The sequence below is a fragment of the Lycorma delicatula genome, chromosome 8, assembly GCF_047948215.1.
Source record: "Lycorma delicatula isolate Av1 chromosome 8, ASM4794821v1, whole genome shotgun sequence".
NCBI classification, from domain to species: domain Eukaryota; kingdom Metazoa; phylum Arthropoda; class Insecta; order Hemiptera; family Fulgoridae; genus Lycorma; species Lycorma delicatula.
In genome coordinates, this window is record NC_134462.1 from 135,502,004 (window position 1) to 135,523,377 (window position 21,374).

General features: G+C 29.3%; 1 protein-coding gene across 2 annotated transcripts in view; it reads left to right on the top strand.

The window, feature by feature from the left end:
* Window positions 1-21,374, top strand: part of LOC142328825 (general transcription factor IIF subunit 1-like) — a 52,918-nt gene that overhangs the window by 21,033 nt on the left and 10,511 nt on the right. The window contains exons 3-10 of one of the 2 annotated variants that reach the window (XM_075372894.1): window positions 4,175-4,309; window positions 4,736-4,870; window positions 6,643-6,813; window positions 10,567-10,688; window positions 11,966-12,085; window positions 12,674-12,797; window positions 16,845-17,080; window positions 19,963-20,050. In XM_075372894.1, coding sequence (XP_075229009.1) covers window positions 4,175-4,309; window positions 4,736-4,870; window positions 6,643-6,813; window positions 10,567-10,688; window positions 11,966-12,085; window positions 12,674-12,797; window positions 16,845-17,080; window positions 19,963-20,050 — 1,131 coding nt within the window. The remainder of the gene's footprint in view (window positions 1-4,174; window positions 4,310-4,735; window positions 4,871-6,642; window positions 6,814-10,566; window positions 10,689-11,965; window positions 12,086-12,673; window positions 12,798-16,844; window positions 17,081-19,962; window positions 20,051-21,374) is intronic. The other variant, XM_075372895.1, reaches the window with a different exon arrangement.

A 21,374-nucleotide genomic window follows, 5' to 3' on the forward strand; every position in this document is an offset into this window, starting at 1 on the left:
ACTGTACCTTTAAACGAGTTAAAATGTCCATGGGTTTAACGCATTCATTAAAACTTTATGATTATATGTTGTGCCACATCGACGGAACCTCTTGCTCACTCATGACTGTACTGATGACAGGACAGAGTGGAGGAGCTAACCAAGCTGGTTCCCCCTCTTTAACACATCGAACATTAACCCCCACTCTACCATACAACTTGGAACTGCTTGCTGCACAGAATAGCAAAATTACCATTTTGATTTGATTCACCCTCATATAATAAATAACTGTTATGTTACAACACATGATGACTGTTTAACATCAAAAATATAATTAATGTACTCAAATCAAGTAAAAGATTTACTGTTTTTGATATATATATATTTAATTTTTTTTATAGAATAATCTGTGTATTAATTACACACTAAATTCTTTATAATAAACAACAGAAAATATATTTATTTAAATTTACTATTTCACATGTACTTTATTATTAACTGTCTGTGTCCATAACTAATGCAGATTACATTTTCTTCTTGAAATATTAAAGCAAGATTCTTTTTCAGTACACTACTGTAGTCCACAAAACTGCCACAACAGCAGGTAGTATTTTAATATTTAAAAACTATTCTGTCCCAATCTTGCATCTGACTTTATAAAAATATTTGAAAAAAAACTATTTTAATTTAAATTAACATAAAACACTTATTTACACATAATGTTAACATAATATACATACAAGTAATAATAAACTTAAATAACATGAATCTATGTGTAACCTGATAACAATAATAATAATACAAGACATAACAAGTATAATTTTTCTATTATTATATTATATTCAAAAGTATAACCATAATAATAATTTTATTTTATTTTGCACAGTGGAAAGACTTTTTAGGGTTGGTCTGTTTCACAAGCGCTACAGGAAACCAATCCATACAAAACATATTATCTCCAAAGTTTTACTTTTGAATTTGTTTTCATTGAACTCGAAAGAAGTCAATTTCCTCATTGTCAGGATTGGCTACTTTTTTACATCATTTCATTAGATCAGACCTTCAATCATAAAAAACAATTTTTGATTCCTTACTGAGGAAAACAAGGTATACAAATTTGAATATTTGATTCCAGGACAAATTTGCCATGCAGCAGAGATAAAAATGCACAGTCAAAAAAAGGTTCTTCTAGAAGCAAGACTGGCTGAAGAGATGCCTAACTGAAGACAGATCTCTTCATTGCAAGTGTCTGTTGCAAAATAAAACTTTCTGTTGATCCATGAAAAAACCTTTTGTAGACACCTTCCAACATATTAAAGGCATATTCTCTTTCACGGTTCTAAATAATAGTGGAATATTATCACTATCGATTTATAAAGTAGAATACAAGTTCTAATATCGACGAAGCTCCTCGCCATCCATTATAATAAGCTGAGATGACGCCTAGCTTTTAATGCTATATTCAACATTTCTCACCATTTGACAACATTGTCAAAGAGAATACCAGGGTCTAACCTAATTAACTCATTCAACTGGAACACGGGCTACTCTGTAATTGAGAACGATGTAGCTGTTTTACTAAATTGCGCCAAGTTGATAGAAGTCAATTGATCTTTGTAAAAATTATGTTGCGTTGGGAAATTGTTTTTCAATATGTTTGTGAATATTATTCTCTTGAAGACTTTAGATAAAGTTGGAACAGCAAAAATAGGATGGTAGTTCTGCAAGAAGGGAGGACCAGTCTTAAGAATAGGAGGTACATGGGCTGACTTCCAGGTGTAGGAAAAGAGCCGCTTGCAAGACTCCAGGAATAAATTAACGAGAAGATAGGAGCTATAATGTCTTTCAAATCCTTCATTATAAAGACTGGAATATCATCAATGCCAAGTGATTTTTCATTGAGGTCATCGATGGCGAACAGCACATCTTGAACTGTGACAAAGGGAATTGGAAACTCTGCAACAGAAAACAAAGATTATGATCACTCAGGTTTGTCAACTACAACATCAAACCGCTGATAAACAGACTCAAAATGTTGCCCAAAAGCATTACAGGCCAATTCTGATCACAAATTGTTGATCAACATATTGCCATTATATTTATTTTTCGCCATGAACTGCGAGTACTTTTGACAAACAATCATCCAGATTTACACATTACACATTAAAGGCTGCAAACATTTTTCAACATCACTTGTCATAACTGAGGTTGTAAATCTTATCAGAAATATAGCCCTCTTATTGGGGCAAGCAAGGTTTGTGCACCCAGCATTTACAGGTTTTGAGCTCTCGGTAATTTTTTCCCTCATTTTTTGACTTTGATTTGTTTTTATTTTTCCTTCCATTTACTACCACAGACCAACTAGCCTCATTTTTGTAATTATCACAGGATGTGATAACCTGATCTTACAGAGGTAGGATGTGACTCAAATTCATATAGTAATCTGTTTAACTTATTTTGAGCAGAAGCACCTTCATTTGAATTTTCCAGATTAAAAGCATTTTATATTGTACTATTTCCATTTTCTTCAATTTTTTGATTCAGTCCTTTATTATTGTTATTTGTAATTTTTTTTGGCTACTACCCTTATCATTAATCTCAATAATTTCACTCATTTTTTGTGTTGCTTTAAAGGCATTTGTAAGTTCCGAGAAAGAGAATTTAAGTGTTTGGTTTTCTGCTCTCAGATCACACATCTCCTTTTTCACTGCAATTAATTCATTACAAAGAGTAGAAGTTACTTGTTTGAAGCCCTCTTCAATCACTGTTTTTAGTGCAAATTTTGTAACTTTACTTTTGGGCTCTTCTTCAACATCTGAGTAATGATTGACAAAAGTATTTTCTTCAGAATTGATGATTTTAGATGAACCAGCAGAGCTCTTGACTGGAGTATCATTGTTTCTGTTTCGTCTTGTAGTAAGGCATGTTTGGCATTTACAGCCTTTCTCACTAAAAACAGCAACCTCGTCTTCAAAGTATTTAATCATGCATTGTGAAACCTCACCTTGTAAGGCACACAACATAGGTATTTTGTTTCCCAAAAAAAGATATTTTTACAAAGGGAACAACTGTCTGGCGTGATTGGACACCAACGGAAATGATATGATATATGAAAATATTAATAATAACAGTAGAAGGTAAAAATTACGTAAATAGTATATAAGTAAAGATATGTATAAATAAAGAACAATGTATATAAAAAATAAACAGAAGTAAGAGTAGGTATCAGAGAGACGCTATTAGATGATGGACTAGCAAAGGGAGTTCTTGATGATGGGAAGCCTAACCTATAAACACATTGTGGATTTGAAGGTTAGACAAGAAGGAATCTGAGAAAAGAAGAAGCACTTCCAAGGTATGGCTGGTGCCACCTAACTTATAACTACCACTTAGTGAATTAAAAGTCTAGACTTCTAAAAATAAGGTAAACGAAGGAATAAAAGAAGGAAAATGAATATTAAAGAACGTAGAATGGGAAGAATGAGTAGGAAATGGCAATACAAAAATTGAAAGAATAAAAAGTGGCACGCAGAACATTGCACTAAAAGACATATCAAACACAAAAAAACCATGTTATATACAAGAAGTGAATTATTACTTACAATTTACACACACTATAAAACACATTAAGCACAAAAGAAGCACTTGTAAGTGGGAAATAAATCACTAAAAAAACTAATCTCGAGACCACGTCAGCTTAATAATATGAAAAAGAGTAAATTGAGGAAAGGAATATTATTCTTCAATTCACTTATACCAAATCTATTTTATAAATGAAAATGATTGTTATTAAACAATCTCTCATAATTATCAAAAATACGTTAATAAAGATGGGTGGATACATTATATTACTTACTTTCAACATTTAAAAATAAAAATCCTGTTGATAATTTAAATCGCACCTATGAAAGCAAAAATCAGAATTATGAACTTGTTTTTTTCACATCTATGGCTAAAAATTTTGTTCACGTGTTTTTTCATGATCACATTTTATTCAAGCTAATCTTGTAACCTGAAGATGGCATTGCATACATACCAATTATCCTACTGCTCTGTAAAATTCTATAAAGTAAATAGCGGTAAAATATAGTCTATTTCTTTTTAATATCTGGTTGTTAATAAATATAACATCCACGTATTATATAATAGAAATATATTACACATCCTAATTTTAATTGTTTTATTTATTTTTCAGAAATGTGAGGAAAAAATATCATATGATGCGTTTTAATTCAGTTTTAAATGTTGATTTTTCAAAGTGGACACAGGTTAAAATGGAACGTGAAAACAATCAAAGAGAATTTAAAGGTCCTGACGAAGAACAACCTAAGTGAGTTAAAAATTGATAACTAATTATTTTTTGACAAATTTATTTATAATTTTAAGTTGTATTATATAATTTTTCCACGATAACAATTTTCATGTTAATACACTGCGGCAGGCTATAGTGTACTTAATATTGCAGGTAATGATACTTAAAAATGTGTGTAGTTTCCATTGCAGAGATTCTTTTATATTTAAAACTTCTCAAACTTCTTTGCTGCCTGATATTCACTTAAAATGTATTCCTTTTAGTTTTATTAATTATAATGAAGATTAGAAAATATGATTCTATTTAATTCTCACTTACGTTTATGATTTCATACTAAGTAATTCCATTGTGTTTAATGTAAAATTGTTAGTATATATAATAAAATTAAAATTAGTTAGAAAACTTATTATGTTTTTCTGCTAAAATTAACATATATTCTTATAGGTTTGGAGCTGGTAGTGAGTTTGGTCGTGAAGCAAAAGAAGAAGCCCGTAGAAAAAAGTATGGAATCATTACAAAAAAATATAGACCTGAGGATCAGCCTTGGATCCTTAAAGTTGGAGGAAAAACCGGGAAAAAGTATGTATTATGTAAGATTTACATTCTCAAAAATGTTATATATATATCCATTTTCTGTTTCATTTTATTTTTATTAATTTTTTTTTCCAGTCTTCCTTCGTAGAGTTTATCATCATGCGGTCTTCTTTCTATTTAAATGGACGTTTTTTTTTTATATTTGCATTTAAATGAATGATTTTCTATTTTTCCTTTTTAAGATTTTCATAAATGTCCTAACAATCTTAACCTACTGTGTTCAGTTCTCCGATAATGATTTGTATCCATACCTGACATACTTCTCAGAAATAATCTCAGTTGCCTGTAATTTTCTTCTCCCACTTTTCCACAAGTAAGTCATATGATAAAACAGGAGTATAAATAATTCACTTGTCTAAATATTACCTGTTTACACTTTACAGTTGCTTTCTTATCCTATTTTAACTTACTTAACATCTTCCTACGTTAAGTTCCAGTCCTTTGCAATTATTGTTGCCATTTTATTCAATCCTCATTACCATTGTTTTGCTTTTTTTATAATTTATTTTTTCTTTAATTTTGTTTCCAATCTGCTATTTTTTCTATCATGTGATTTTGATGAAAATTGTTCATAAATTAATTAATAATTAAGTTTTTACTTGTATTTAATACTGGATTTACAGCTATTTTAATTTTATACTTGGTAATTTTTCCACCTTAATTATGAATAATTGTTATTTATTTATAATTAAAAAACTGCTTAGTAATGGCATTTATAATTACCCTAATTTTTATCAGATTTTTATCTTTAAGAAATTATAAAAAAAGCATTGTGATCAAATAAAATCATTATAAGAATTTTAATAAACCTTTAACTTTTGACAATTTTCGTAATTAAAATTTAATTCTACTTTTATAAATTAATGTAGATAAATTTTTATTTTTTTTGTGGCTAGTAATATTGTTAGGTAAATGCACTAAATTATTGCTCACCAGTCTTTTTTTTGCATTGTGATCGTGAAAGATTTCGTTTTTCAAATTTCAACGGAAATAGCCATTTTGACCATCCCTGAATCCATTATGACTAGTTTCAGCGTGGTGTCTGTACGTATCTCGCATAACTCAAAAACGATTAGCCATAGGATGTTGAAATTTTTTATTTAAGATTATAGCAACATCTGGTTGTGCACCTCCCCTTTTGATTGCAATGGCATGAACAACAAAAAGCCCAAAATCCAAAAAATTGTGGATTTTGAGTCTTAACTGCAGTAATAAGCTCACATCGAGAGCTTATTACTGAGCTTTGCAGCTTATTGAGAGCTTTGCAACGATGTATGGTAAGTGATAATTATTTTCATTGAATCCACAGTTATAGCCTAATGAAATTTGGTTCTTATGAGAGGAAGAAGGCACATCGGTTGGAATCAAGACTTCATATCTTTTTTTTAACATTCTTTCTTTTAATTTAAATATATTGATTTATTAATCAATATATTAAATTATTAACCTCTGATCATAAAGAATTTTTTGTGATGAATAATACAATAAAAAAAAAAGAAAGAAAGTATGAAAAAATATCAGAAGTTATGTACGAAATAAAATTTTACATATTTTTCATTTTTTTTAAATGTGTATATATATTTTAATAGGTGTACAAGGAAGTCATCTGGTGTCCACATCAGATTTTTTTTCAACTGATAGATGAAAAATATTCATTTGATGACTTCTTGCTTCTATTTTTTATTTAAATGTTTACAAATAATTTCTTTTAAAAAATAACTTTATTATGATTAATTATTTTTATAACTTGTAAACAGATTTAAAGGGATAAGAGAAGGAGGGTTTGGAGAAAATGCTGCTTATTATGTTTTTACACATGCCTCTGATGGTGCCATAGAAGCATATCCGTTATGTGAATGGTATAACTTTCAGCCTATCGCTCGATATAAGGCTTTATCAGCTGAAGAAGCAGAACAGGAATTTGGAAGGTAATTGTAGAAAAAGTTTCTAAGTTTTCTAAGATTTTTAGGACTGCATCATTTTTTGGGGATATGTTTGTAGTTTGATATGCATAGCATACATAAAACTTTGTCATCTTCCTCTGTTAAACATGGCATTAATTGATAGATTTCATTAAGAGATTTAATTACCCTTATAAGTTATAATTTAGCTTCAAACTCTTCAGATAATTCTTTTGTCGCTTCTATTTAGGTTATGGTTTGGATTTTTCCTGCTTAATTACAGAGAATACAGCATCAAACTTTTCACTTCTTAAAGCTGATACTATGGTCGGTTAACTGCCTTCATAATTACTTTCACTTCTTTTAAAAAAAGCCGCATCAGGATTTTGAACAAGGTTTTGATAGTTCTGTAGGATGGTTGGTTGGTTGTTCATCAATCTTTATTTTTTTTCTTTTAGATTGTTCATCATCAGATCCACAAGATTTAACATCTTCCTCCGATTGTTCAGGACCTGTTGTTTGTACAGGTTCAGGTTCAATACCATTTGTTAATTTAATGTTTTGAAAAATCCAGAAATGCTCCCTCAGTCATTTGATCTGGGTTTTTCACCAGGATGTTTCGATCAGACATGACCTGAAATTTTGCCTCTTCTTCCTCGCCATTGACAAAATGCACAACTGATTTATTGTTTACTTTTGAAAGTTGACATTGTGCACTTCAAAGAAATAGACTTTATTTTATAGTATTATGGTACAGGTAATTACAGTTATTACAGGTAAATACTAATGATAATTACACAGACTGTCAATGAAGTGAAAATTTAAAGTATATAGGTGGGTATGTACCTAATTAAACCAAATGTTTATAACATAGTATTTTACCACTTGATTAAAAAAAAATACAACTTCATTACTATTTTTATTATCTTCAAAAGTATATTACTTAAACCAGTGATTCCCAAACTGTGCGCCAGAGCATCACGGGAAGCCACAGCCTCTTTACAGGGTCACCGTGAAATATTGTAAAAGCTTCATAATTAATTGAACCAAGACATTTATAATTATTAATTTAAAAAAAAAAGAAGTTAAATAATGAAGGTACACGAGTTTTATTTGATTTTTATCTCTTACTTACAAGTAATCATACTTTTACTTAGGGTAGGGTACAATGGAAAAAGTTTAATTGAAAAAGGGCGCTGCGACTCGGAAAAGCTTGGGAACTACTGACTTTTTAAGGAACTATTGGGAGCTATTGGAACTGACTTGGGAACTATTTCTTAAGTGGTAAATTCAAAGTTAAATGTTATGTTTAATTAGTTTTAAACTTTCTTTACACTTTATTTATTTAATTTATATTACTTTATACTCAATTTTATACTAAACTTATAACTTTTTAATTCCTCAAAAAATTTTTAACATAATAAAACCTATGAAAACAACAATATCCCAAACAATAACTACCATATTATTAAAAATAATTTACTAGGTAAAATATATAACTTCAACAAAACCTTACCACTTTGAAATATTAAGAAAGTTGCTTATCGTATTCTTTGTCAGTATCGCACAACCACTGGATTTTGTCTATTATATTCAATACTTTATCACTCCCAGAAGTTGGCATTGACAACGAATCATCTCTAACATTAATTATTAGTTCGTCGACCACAACTTTGAGAAAATTATCTAAGTCCCACGTTTTATTTTCTTCTTCTGTAATATGCTTCACGCACTGTTTCCACTTATCAGTTGATAGCTCGTTCACACCTTTTTCAAGCAGGATTTTTTACGTCTTTCATTTTATATGTATTATTATTTCGGGCAACATAACCTTTTACTTGGCTCCACACTAACTCAATTGGATTTAGGTTACAGTGATAATGGGGAACCTTAACACCATATGACTTTTCATTTCAGCCAAATCATCGATTAAAAATTGATTAAGTTTGTCATGATTGTGTTTTACATGTTCAAGGAGTTCTACTTTTAAAATGCTTTCTTCAAAGTGGATTTTTTTGATAACAGCCATAAAGCAATTTCTTGTTTCCTCTGTGAACTGTTTGGAATAATTTTCAGTTTTACACTACGGTACAGAGCATTGTCCATTACAACAATACTATTTTTGGGTAATAATGTCAATACTTTTTCAAACCAGTTCCTAAAATATCTCCGTTCATGCCATCATGATAGTCTCCAGATTTTTTGGATTCAAAAACAAGTAATCCCCCCACTAAAAATCCATTTTCATTGCCAGTATGTACCACAATTTATCGCTTTCCTTTATTTTTTGGAGGTAGCAGGCCCCTGCTTAATCCTGACAGAAATGCAGTTTCTACCGATGTAACTGTCACATTACACCAAATTCTTGAAGTGGTGTAGCCTTCATTTTCCACATTTCATCCAAATAAACTATATTTCTATCCATTTTTATAAAATTTGCTATTTTTTAAAAATAATTATGTCGCAAAATTATGATCTCCTCTTGATCAACAATTACACTCTATTTCTTTTAATATTTTTAAAATTCTTTGACAGCAGTAATTGTATAAACTAGTGCATCCAATCTTTGGTAAACTCTTGTCACAGTTTATCACAGCCAGCAATTTTTTTAAGGTTGTTATTTCATTTCAAAAAAAGAAATTATGTACATCTTATTACATTTTTGTCAAATTCATCCCATTTTCCTAGCACAGGTTTTTATGTTTTCTGTTTTTAACAGGAGTTTCTATCCTTCCTTTCCTATTTATTTCAGTCCGTAATCTATTAATACTACTAACCACACACCAGGTAATTCAGAAGCAAGTTTCACTATTTCCTTTTTAACCAACGTTAGATTTTTCTCCAGGAGTTGATTGAATACATTTAAATTTTTATTTTCATCACTTCACACATCTTCCCTTTTCTGTGCTTAATAAAAGATGTTCCTGAATTATTAGCCATATCGATAAACTATTTGAATACACACAAACAGACTAATCACACTATCAAATCTCACAATAATCAGTAATAATCGCAAATTAAATAAATCGCACAGTAACCAATATACACACACACACACACACACACACGTGTACACAAAAAGTACTGAAACACAGAACTACAATTAAAAGAAAATTAAAAATATTCAGTATGAAGTAAGAGAATTTATACTGCAATTTTGAAATTGGTGATAAACAACTATGTTTGTTTATAAACATCTGGTAGTTACAACAGCTTGGCATGTACATTAGTGTGCTGTATATACACGCACTACCACAATCACAGTTTTTTTTATTTTATATCTCTTTCTGAGAATAAACAGAGTATATATATCATAAACAAACTGATTAGGCTAACCTTTGTTCCCATTCATTTCTTATCTGCCCACTCTAGGTTAAACATCCCTTAGTAGGCAGACTTTTTAATTTTTCCTTATAAAAAAAATTGTTTGTGGATTTTTTCCCCAGCCCAGCTTCAATTTCCCTTGAGCCTTGTTTGGGCGTTTGGACTTATTCTGCATCCCTGCATGTAACAATGAATTATGATGCATTACCTAATTTTATATGTTATAGCTGATCATAAAAAAACAAGGATTTGAAAACTGTAATAATCAGCTTTTTAAATCTATCTAATTTATCTAATGGTGGATTGGTAATTTATATTAAGTTTGCCACTTTGATTTGTTAATCAGTGTTTTTTATTATTAATTATTGTTTACAAAAAAATAAGATAACATTTTTAACAAAATTATTTATTATATGCATGTTTTTATTTATTTTATTTATGTGGGTTTTTTAATAGGAGAAACAAAGCCATGAATTATTTCTCTTTGATGTTACGTAAACGATTAAAAAATTGCGAAGATGGGGATGGAATTGAAGAAGAAGAAGCTAAACGTAATACAACCAAGAAAACTAAAGGAGGTTTGTTTATTAATTTTATTGTTTGGCTATATTTTTATGTTCTATTTTAAATTTGTTGCCCAGATTTTATTTTATTATAGTTAAAATACAAGGCATGTTTTTTAAGTAAGCGCTGTTTTTAATTTGCCGCCATTAGATGCACTGGAAATTGATGGTGCTAGTGTAGCATGGTTATTTATATCAACGATTACCTGTTTGCAATAACAAATTAATGTCATTCATGTTAGTTGCTGTGTATATTCTGGCTGAAATGAGTGCTACAATAAATAATCCTGTGAGTTGTGAAGTGCAATCAGTAATTCATTAACTGTTGGTAAAAAACAAACCTGTTGCTGATATTCATAGAGAAATTGTCGATGTTTACAGACCCAGTATTATGTATGAAGGTAAAATTCACTGATAGTGTCGTTTATTTCATGGGGGAAGAACGAATGTTCACGACAAACAATTTAGCAGTCGCCCAACTGTCATCACAGATGAATTGATGAAAATGTGAATGCAAAATTTACGTGAAAGAATGGAAGTGGGCTTAGCGTGAAGGATTAACCTTGGGATACATAATAAAATAAAGATAGCCAAAAGAAACTACAAGGTTAATTTATAAAAAAAGAGGCTATTATTTTATGAACATTACATCTTATTAAAATCAGATTTAACCCAGATGTATGTTTTCACTTTTTTAAATTCTTTACAAGAGTTTTTTAGTAGATATATCTTGTGTCTTTATTTTATTAGGAAGATGTATTTAGCTTAAAATAGTGTAATAATTAACTTAAATGGGTTTTCTTTTTAATTTCTAACAAAGGCTTTTTAATTTTTTATTTCTAACAAAGGCAACCTTAAGGCCACCTTATGACATAGTTTGTTGATGCCCTTTTGAGGATGGTAGGAGGGAAGATCCCTACTAAATAGCAGCATCCAACTTTGTCCCATTTCCTTCTACTTACAAAAGGGCATGAATTATAAGCTGATCGCATGCTCTCATGCGTGAGGGTTTTGTAAAAATTATTTTTGTTTAATTTAGATTATATTGATAGTTGATAAATTTTCACTTCAAATGAAAATCACACTAGTGAACATATGTGAAATTTTATTGTTTGTTGTTTTGTAATTATGTTTCTGAAATTTAATTATTGAAAAATCTTAGATTGTATTAATCAATACGTTTTCACTTTAAGTGAAAATCACACTTGTGACATGTGTGAAATTTTATTGATTGTTTTGTAATTTAATATGTTCCTGAAATTTAATTATTGAAAAAGTTTTGTATATTATAGAATTAAAGATATCTGATATGGATGAGTGGGCTGATTCTGATGAGGAAGAATCTGATGAAGATGAAGAACAGAATGAAGAAGTACGAGAGAAAAAAGAGAAGAAAAAAAAGAAAGGTAACGGTTAGTAAAATTATTTTGCATGCAGAGTTTTCATTTTTTTACATTTAATATTGATTGAGAAGAAATAATTTCTGCTGTGATGATTTTTTAGTAAGTGTCATATTTTTTTGTTTATCTGTAACTTAATATTAGCTGTTTCAGCTTAGTAGATTTAATATACTTGAAACTACTGATGTAGAAATTGGTTTTTTAAATTATTAGATTATGAATATCACACATAATGAGAAATAGCAGTATAATATTTGAATGAAGTATATTTATTATTTGAATGCTTTCTTTTAGCTGCTTGTATAATGTTTCTTAAATGACTTATCTGAATATCATGAAAATTTCTATGTAACATTATATCTGTAAAGTTTAAATATGAGATTCATTTGGAATTTACCGGTTTACACATATCATATTTTCATTATCATAAATTTCATTGTCATGTAGTAGGTTAGTAGACAGTGTAGCAGTAATATTTAATAAATGTTATTTCTGATTTTAAGTTTCATTATTTAAATTATATAATGCGAGAACTTTTGTTAATGCAGTTTCTTTGCATTTACTGAACATTTTTTCAGTTGTTGAAATTATCATTCACAGAGATTGAAGCAGCAAAGAAAAAAAAAAAGAAAAAGCACGCTTCAGATGAGTCTGCTTTTGAAGAAAGCGATGATGGTGATGAAGAGGGTCGTGAACTTGATTATATATCAGACTCTTCTGATAGGTAAATTTTTTTATATTAATTTTTTATTTGCTTATTATTTAGATTTTACAGCTCTTTATTATAACTTATATGTTTAATTTATTTTCATTCTTTTCTTCATATGACTAATTGCATTTCTTCTCCATTGTAATTATTTAATTGCAATATTGCAAGCATTAAATCTGGTATTCTTTTCACATAATGGTTCATTATCTGTTGCTTAGTTTTCATTATGGTTTATACTCGCATCAGGATTATAGATGAAAAAACCCTCACAAGATCACTTTAGATTAGTGTCTTACTGAGGAGTAGTTAACCTTTTAAATGATGATTAGTAAAAAATTAATAATAATTGAATTTTATAAATGTATTAAAATTCAAAATAGTTACATTAAAAATGTATATCCTACTTTCATTATCGTATGTTTATCTGCCCTGAGACAGGTCCCTTTTACCGCATCCATCTCACTGTCTTCTACTTCCAGCTTAATTTTGGAGTAAAACCTAAAGTGCTACCATTTCCTACTAGATTGCCCTTCATTTTTAATCTTTTCCAGTTTGTTATTTTTATAGCATCTACTAATCCTAATTCCACTGTTCTAATGAATCCTTCTCTTATGATATGTCCCAGTTTACTCTGTATTCTTTTGATAATTTTATATTTTTATTCGCTTACCTGTTACTTCTTTCATGCTTCCAGCATCTTTACCCCTGTTTCTTAATATTTAAAAAAAATATTTTACAGTTGTATTAATATCCATACAAAAATACATTTACAAGGTGCTTCTTCAGCTTTTAACTCCATCTTAGAATATAATAACTCTGTGTTAAATGTAATATCTGCATGTTAAATACTTGCCTAACCATTGTTATTCATTATTTTTTTTCTTTTCGTCTTTGCAATCTTTTATTAACATGTTACTTAACTTGTTCTTTATTCTTTTGTATAGACATTCATTATCACACCACATCTTATCATGGTGTTTTCTAATTTTAAAATCATCTCTTGAATATCCTGTGCTACATCTTGGTTCTCCTAAAAGACCATATCATCTAGAAATTTATAGAATTTATTTTCCTTCCGTACAAGCTGATCCTTTTACTTTCTTCTTTGTTATATCTTTAACATCCATTCTAAACTAGGTATTTAAGAGGTAAATAGGTATTTAAACTAATATGTAATATGTATGTAATATGTTTAAACTAATATGTAATTAATAATATTTTTCAAAATTGTTTTAATTAGCTTGTTGCAAAACAGTTACACATTTAACCCTTAAGAAAAAAATCTGTAACGTTAATAAGTGACGTTTTAGGAAGGTGTTGAAAAAACTCTTAAATTAACATTTTAGTACACTTAATTTATAATGAAGTTTTAGTGAAATGTATATCTGTATATATATATATATATATATATATTTTAATGAATATTCAAATAATTCATTAAAATTTTGACCGCTGTTAATAAAATTTAATAGTATATGAAATATAAACACCAAAGATTCAGAATAGAAAACATGATAATTTCAATAAAAATGACAAATCATTAAAAAAATATGTTTATTATAATAAATATAAAATTAAATTCAAACTGAAGATGTGGGATATTTCATAAAACCGATCATTGGAAATTAATATGGTAAGTTTAACTTATCTAATTACTGTGTTTTGATGGTTTATATTTCATATGATATATATTATTTAACTTTATGTTTGTGAAATGTGATGTCCTTGAGAAAAAAAAAAGGCGAAATCATAATCAGGAATGATGAGGGGATATTTTGAGTATTACAGGCTTAAGTTTTTTTTTTCAAATAAACCAAAATATATAACAAATTTCTTTCTGTTCTTATTGAAATAAAAGAAACTAACCATATAAACTATTTTAAAGTTTGGTTAAAGTAATTTTTAAATGAGAATATTTATTTTAGCATTGAGGAGTATTTTTAAATGTATATCTTATAAACTTGTATACAGTAAATCATTTATGGTCTCTAAGAAATTCCTTACACAGAAACATTGTACTTAGATTAATTTTTTGAAGATCCTTGTTGTTATAGTAAACATTTTTGTATTTCTGTGATGTTAAAGGTAAAAGGTTAATACAAATATGTATACTATTAAATCTGTACATTTAGTAGTATCAGATATTTATAATTTCTTCATTAGTAATTTTTATAACTGTAAGCTCCAAAGCAACTGTTAGATTTTTGAAGTTCTTAACTTACTAATAATTTCTAGGTCATCATGTTTTTTTGTAACTAATTTATTTTTCAACTTTTTGTAACCATCTATTTGTTTATCTGGGGCTACTAGGTCACTGAGTTGTTCTATTACATTTTCCAACTTTCCGTAAGATCTTCAAAGCTTGTCGTCATCAATTGCTTGTGTTTCATTAAAATGTTTTGTAGTAACGGATTGTGTAGTTTATTACTCGCTGTTCTGTAGGTTACAGTCACGGTGTCATGCCTAGAGGAAGTTCAGACTTTTATCAAATTCAAATTTTATACTGACTGTATTCTCTGAAAAGTTTCACATGAGAATTTTACAACTTTTTTTTATTCATTAAAACCTCTTACAAATGATCATCTGTGATATCATCTAACATTTTTGTTAAAATCATAATTACATTCAATAGATTTTGTGTAGTTTAAATAATTGAATAATTTACCTCTAGACAGGAATGTATTAATGAAAAATGATACAAAAAATGTATCAGTGCGAAAGGTATGTGGAGACTGTGCAAGTTGAGCTGGCAGTTAATCATGTGTGATATGATGGATATTAATGAATGTTCATGATGAATAATTAGAATAAATAGATATTAATGAATGTTAATGAATAATCATGATGAAAGTATAACTCTCGCAGTTGTTTCCTATATTTGTTCACTGTGAGCACCTTTTGTCACGGCATACATCCAAACGATCAGGCAGTTTGTCCCATACTTAACCAGCATGTTCGAAGTAATGGAAGCGACACATACTACAATCCTATACCTCAAATACAGTAGATCAGTAAGTAGAGAAGGACATTTTCACCAAGATAAATGTTGACTCGTCACAAAATACAATATAGTCAAGAAAGTCATTATCCTGCTGCAACATTTTGATTGTGAATTCAACATACAGTGTAGTTGGTAGCCTTCAAAACCTATAACAACTGTGAGCATATGGTAGTTGTTTCCTAAAAAAATTCCATACTAACATTGCTATTTCGCAGTAGCCTTCAAAACCTATAACAACTGTGAGCATATGGTAGTTGTTTCCTAAAAAAATTCCATACTGACATTGCTATTTCGCAGTTGGTCTTTCTAACACATTTTTTAGGTCTACACTGGACAGACTCCCTGACATGTTCAGCCATGTTTCTCTAGACAACCTTGGTTGTCCTGTATTCTTCCCTTTACACATACATCTAGACATTTCAAACATTATGCCATTGGTAAATGTTATTGCCAATTTGAGAAACACACATTGAACTATAACTACAAATTCACATTTACTAAACTGTAAAATATAGAAGACTTTTTGTTCAGGAGTCGCTATTTTTGCTAGCAGTGCTGATAGACAAATATAGGGAATCAATCCATGGCCATTTGCATAACTAAAACTGTACTTTTTGTTCTTTAATTCTAGCCTTAAATTAACATGCACCTCTCATTCAAGAGATATAGCAAATTAAAATTCCAGAAATTCTTTTTTATACACTAGTTACAGTGCATTATTCATTTTTAATTTTTTAGATAGCAACTTTTGTTAATCTTTTCTATAAAGCAAGTTAGTTAAATAGAAACAAAACTTCATTATATAGAAGTTCATTATTGTGCGAACAGCTGGCAAAGTTAAACAGATTCCTGGAAACTTAGGTATGTGAAAAATTCATGACAGACCTTCCTTAAACAGTTCAACTGTATTTCAGTAAATATATTAATTTTTATTATTTTTACATTAGATTGTGTTATTAAAACTATTAATAGGTTTTTTACTGATCTATGAATTTATTTTGAGCTATTCTTTATTTTTTTTACTGCTTTTATTTATCGATTTATTTTTAATTTTGATTCAGTGTTTCTGATCAGGAAGCCAAAGTTGACAAAGAGATGGCTAGTGTTGCTGAAGAAAGCGCTCTCCGTAAATTATTAGTATCTGATGAAGAAGATGAAGAAGAAGAAGAACAGGAAGAGAAAAAAAGTGATACTGAAGATAATCCTCCTGCTGATGAAACTGCAACACCTTCTAATGCAAATAAGAAAAAGAAAAAGAAACCAAAGAAGGAAGAAACTGCTACTGCAAAGAATGATGGTAATGTATCTTTTTTCTTAATTATTTTTTTTTTAAGAATAACATTATAACACATTCTTAGTGATAATGGTTATTACTATTACTTTTATACTTGTATTACTTTTTATAGTTTTATTACTATTTTGTTACTCGTAAATTAATTTTATTACTATTCTAGAGCCACGTGTTACATTTATTTTAGCATGCCAAAAAGGTTCCTCATACTGTTGTCATCTCATTTGAATGATGCATAACATCACAACATTTTTGATAAGTATGCTATAACTTGACAAAAAACTTATTTTTATTATTTTCCTTGAAATGTACGAGGGACGTTCACATCAATCCAGTAATTTTGTTTGACTAGTAGAGTGTAAATGGAGATGCCTACGCATTCTGTCGGTTTTACACATAAGGTACAAGTGTCAGCTACTACCGCATGGCATGCTGGCATCATGAATCAATGTTAAACAATAATAGTCAGTTGTAAAGAACATGGCATCTAATGTAGCGAGATATGTGGAACAGCATGTTGTAATGAAATTTCTCGTGAATGAAGGCATTAAACCCAGTGAGATATATTCATGACTCCTTGCACAATACAGTGATGAGATTCTTAGTCGCAGTAAAACATTTGAGCGGTACAAACATTTTAAAGAAGACCATACATCAGTGAGTGACGATCCTGGTAGAGGGGGTTTGGAGTCTACTGTAATCATTCCCATGAATATTCAGCGAGTGAAAGAACTGATCCTTGATGATCGACTGATAACTTGTCAGCAACTAGCAGAAGTGGAAACTGTAAACAAAATCATTCATGATTATCTGAAGTTTAGTAAGGTTACTGCACATTGGGTACCAAGACGGCTCTCTGCTTTTGACCGGCAAAGAAGATTGCAAATCTGCAAACAGTTAAAGCAACATTTTGACAGACAGCCAGCTTTTTCTTGATCAAATTGTTACAAGTGATCATTTCACCTCGGAATCAAAGCAGTGGAAGCATGCAGGTAAAGTTATGGTCTCAGTTTTTTGAGATAAAAATTGGCATCATTCATGTCGATTTTCTACTCCATGGAGTCAGTATTAACAGTGCAGCTGTATGCTGCACAACTGCAGCATACAGCTCACCGCATGACATGCACGCTACAAGATCTTGGCTGGGAGTTATTGCCACACCCCCTCTCGCCATACAGCCAGACCTTACTGCCAGCAATTTTCACCTGTTTATTAGTGCTCTTGAAATTGTTCCTGGGAGGCCAGCATTTCAACAGCAATGATGAGGTGAAGCACTCAATCCTATCTTGGTTTTGACGTAATGACAAATCTTTCTACACTGCAGATATCCAGACGCTAGTGAAACGCTGAGATAATTTATAAATGTAGCAGGGAAATGAATGTACATCAAGAAGTGAAAGTATTTTTTACTATTATAAGTGTGTTCTACATTTAATAAAGAATAATAGTCCCAGATTTACTGAACGCCCCTCGTAGCAATATACTGTTAACATTGTTTTAGATTGATATCTTTATGAAATCACCTAAAACTTTAGAGCCAGGTTTTAAGAATTTTACTTGTTTTAATCCTTAACAAAAAAATACATGAATACTATTCATATGCCTACTGATACTAATAGAATCTAATTTCTATACCTTTTACAAAAGTTTTTGGTAGTCTTCTGCAAGGCTAAATGGCTTTATTTGGAGCAGTTTCTTACTTTTTTCACTGTTTGATTAACTAATATCACATATTTTATAGAACCCCAAAAAAACTTTAATTATGAAATTTTCCTGCTATCGTTATGTTATTTTAACTGATTTTAATAGGTTCTGAGAAAAGTGAATTGAAATAGTAAATAAAATTGGAATTTTTCTGTTAACCAATAATTAATGTAATTTTTTCATATCTAAATTATTTATTTAAAACATTGATAAAGTATTCATAAAATGTTGTCTAAGTTTCTGTCTTGTGTAATTAATTCTAGAAAAATATGATATCAACTGATTATCTTTCTACATTTTGCTTTGAAAGCTTGTTTTAATTATTTTTCTCTAATGTAGGACTCAAAAATAACATTCTGTGAAATGACATGTGTATTAAGCATTTAACTTTTGCTGCAAATGCAACATGTAATCCCTTGTAAAACATAATTCAAATCCCATAAACACGTAATATAAAATATAAATAAAGGCAATCTGTGGTTAGAAATTAAATTAATCTGTAAATTTATTGACAGCGGACTGCTTCTAGTGGGAGAAAGACATGGATAGAGCCCTGTGCAACAGCTCTCATGCTAAATAAAGAATCCTTTTTTTTACTGCTAAATATTATTAATAATCCTTTCTTTTATTAATAAAATTAAATAAATAAAATCTGTAAAAAAAAAATTGTGAATTTGTAAATTAATTGAAACGAACTGCTTCTAGAAAGAGAAAGAAGTGGAGGGAGCCATTGTGCAGCTGCCTGGCACACCACCATATGTTCCCTCTGCAAAACCAATAGCAGTTAAAATAAAAATGTGAGCACATACGACAAACAAACACACACACCATCATTAGAGAATGATATCTATTTATTACACTTTAATAAAGGCCATTTCCACACTAACGCTCTAATGAGGTTCTGTTGCACTACGTTTGCAGAATAAATATTACTGAATGACTGTGTAATAAATGAACTTATTAAAAGGATTACACCTGATCCAAAAAAGAAAATTAAAAAATGAATATGAACCAGAACAGAATTGTTTGTCTATTATTTCTCTCAGTGAAGCCAATACAAATGACCTTTACCTTCTGTAGCTTTCAACTTGTTAAACTATTGTTTTTTGTTATTAAAATTATATTTATGTACCACATATTTCTTTTCTTTGTGTGTGTGTGTTTATATATTAAATCTATTTTAGGAGAATCATCAAGTGATTTTAGCCCAGATAGTTCTGATTCTGAAGCTGAAACAAAAGCCAAACAACAATCACAACAAACCCCTACTAGGTAATGTACAAATGTAGTTCATATTATTTCTTTTAGATTCTAGGTTTACCTTTAATACGTTTGCTGCAGTACAGCACATATATGTGCTGTAATAGGGAGTTGCTCTGTCCTCGTCGTCATTTTCATAATTCCAGTATAGTGTTGAACAGTAAGTTATTTAACTTAATTCTTGTCCCGTATGGGCCTCATTGTTGCCATACTGTACTTGATGACTGTGTGTTACAGCACATAATGTGCAATATGTAATGAATATTTTATTTCTCTTTATAACTAAAAGTATGTTGTTAAATTATTTTATAGTTGCAATATATTTCAGAAAACTTGTGAACTAACTCTAGTTGAAACAGTTCTTTTATATATATTCTTATTTAGCATCTATTCATAATAATTATTAGGTGTAATTTTGCTGGATTGTTCCTTGCCAGCTTCATTTCTTTTATTAAAATATGACAAATTTTCTATAAAAACTTTTTTTATTGTAATTTATAACGTTATGTAATTAATTTAAGTACTAATTTAATAAAAATGAAAAATTATTAAGAATTTCAGACTATATAAACGAACTATGTAAAATAGCATTCTATATTTATGAATTTAAAAATTCTTTTTTCACAATGACATCATCACAAAATAATATTTTGAAAAAAGTAATTAATTAGGTCAAAAATAAATCAATTTATTAATTATTTAATAATTTGGTTGATGTTTATAAGCAAGCGGATAAACATTTTATGTGAAGCGCAATTCAGACCCAAATATCTGGTAATAAATTTTATGTTTCATCCAGTGTTTATATTATTAAAATATACATTTGAATGGCTGTTTTTTAAATAAAAATATTTCAACATATATTTCATTTAGGAGTAAGATGACAAATCAAAACAGTAATGGATTTGGTGACGTAATATAATTAATTTAATTTATAAATAAAAACCAGCATTTATAAGATTAAGTAATATTTTGAATTATTTATTGAACAACTTGTGATAAAAGTATATGAAAAAGAAATAAAATTGTCAGAAAAAGATTAAAAAAACAATGTATATATGGAGTATGGCACAAATGTATACCAAACAAAAATCCAAGGTCAAACAGTTCAGCATATAGAGTAAACGCGTATAAAAACTACATACACTGTACATAACCTCAGGAAGGACCAATATGCATCGTAACAACGCATAGTAGGTAATTACTATACACCATCTTAGTTCCCCATACAGCAAGATGGTTAAGCTTCCTATTTTATCCGCCACACCACACGTGTTAAAAAAGTGTTAATCTTTATATATTAGAAAAGTAATCTACATCATAAGATGTTTTTTCA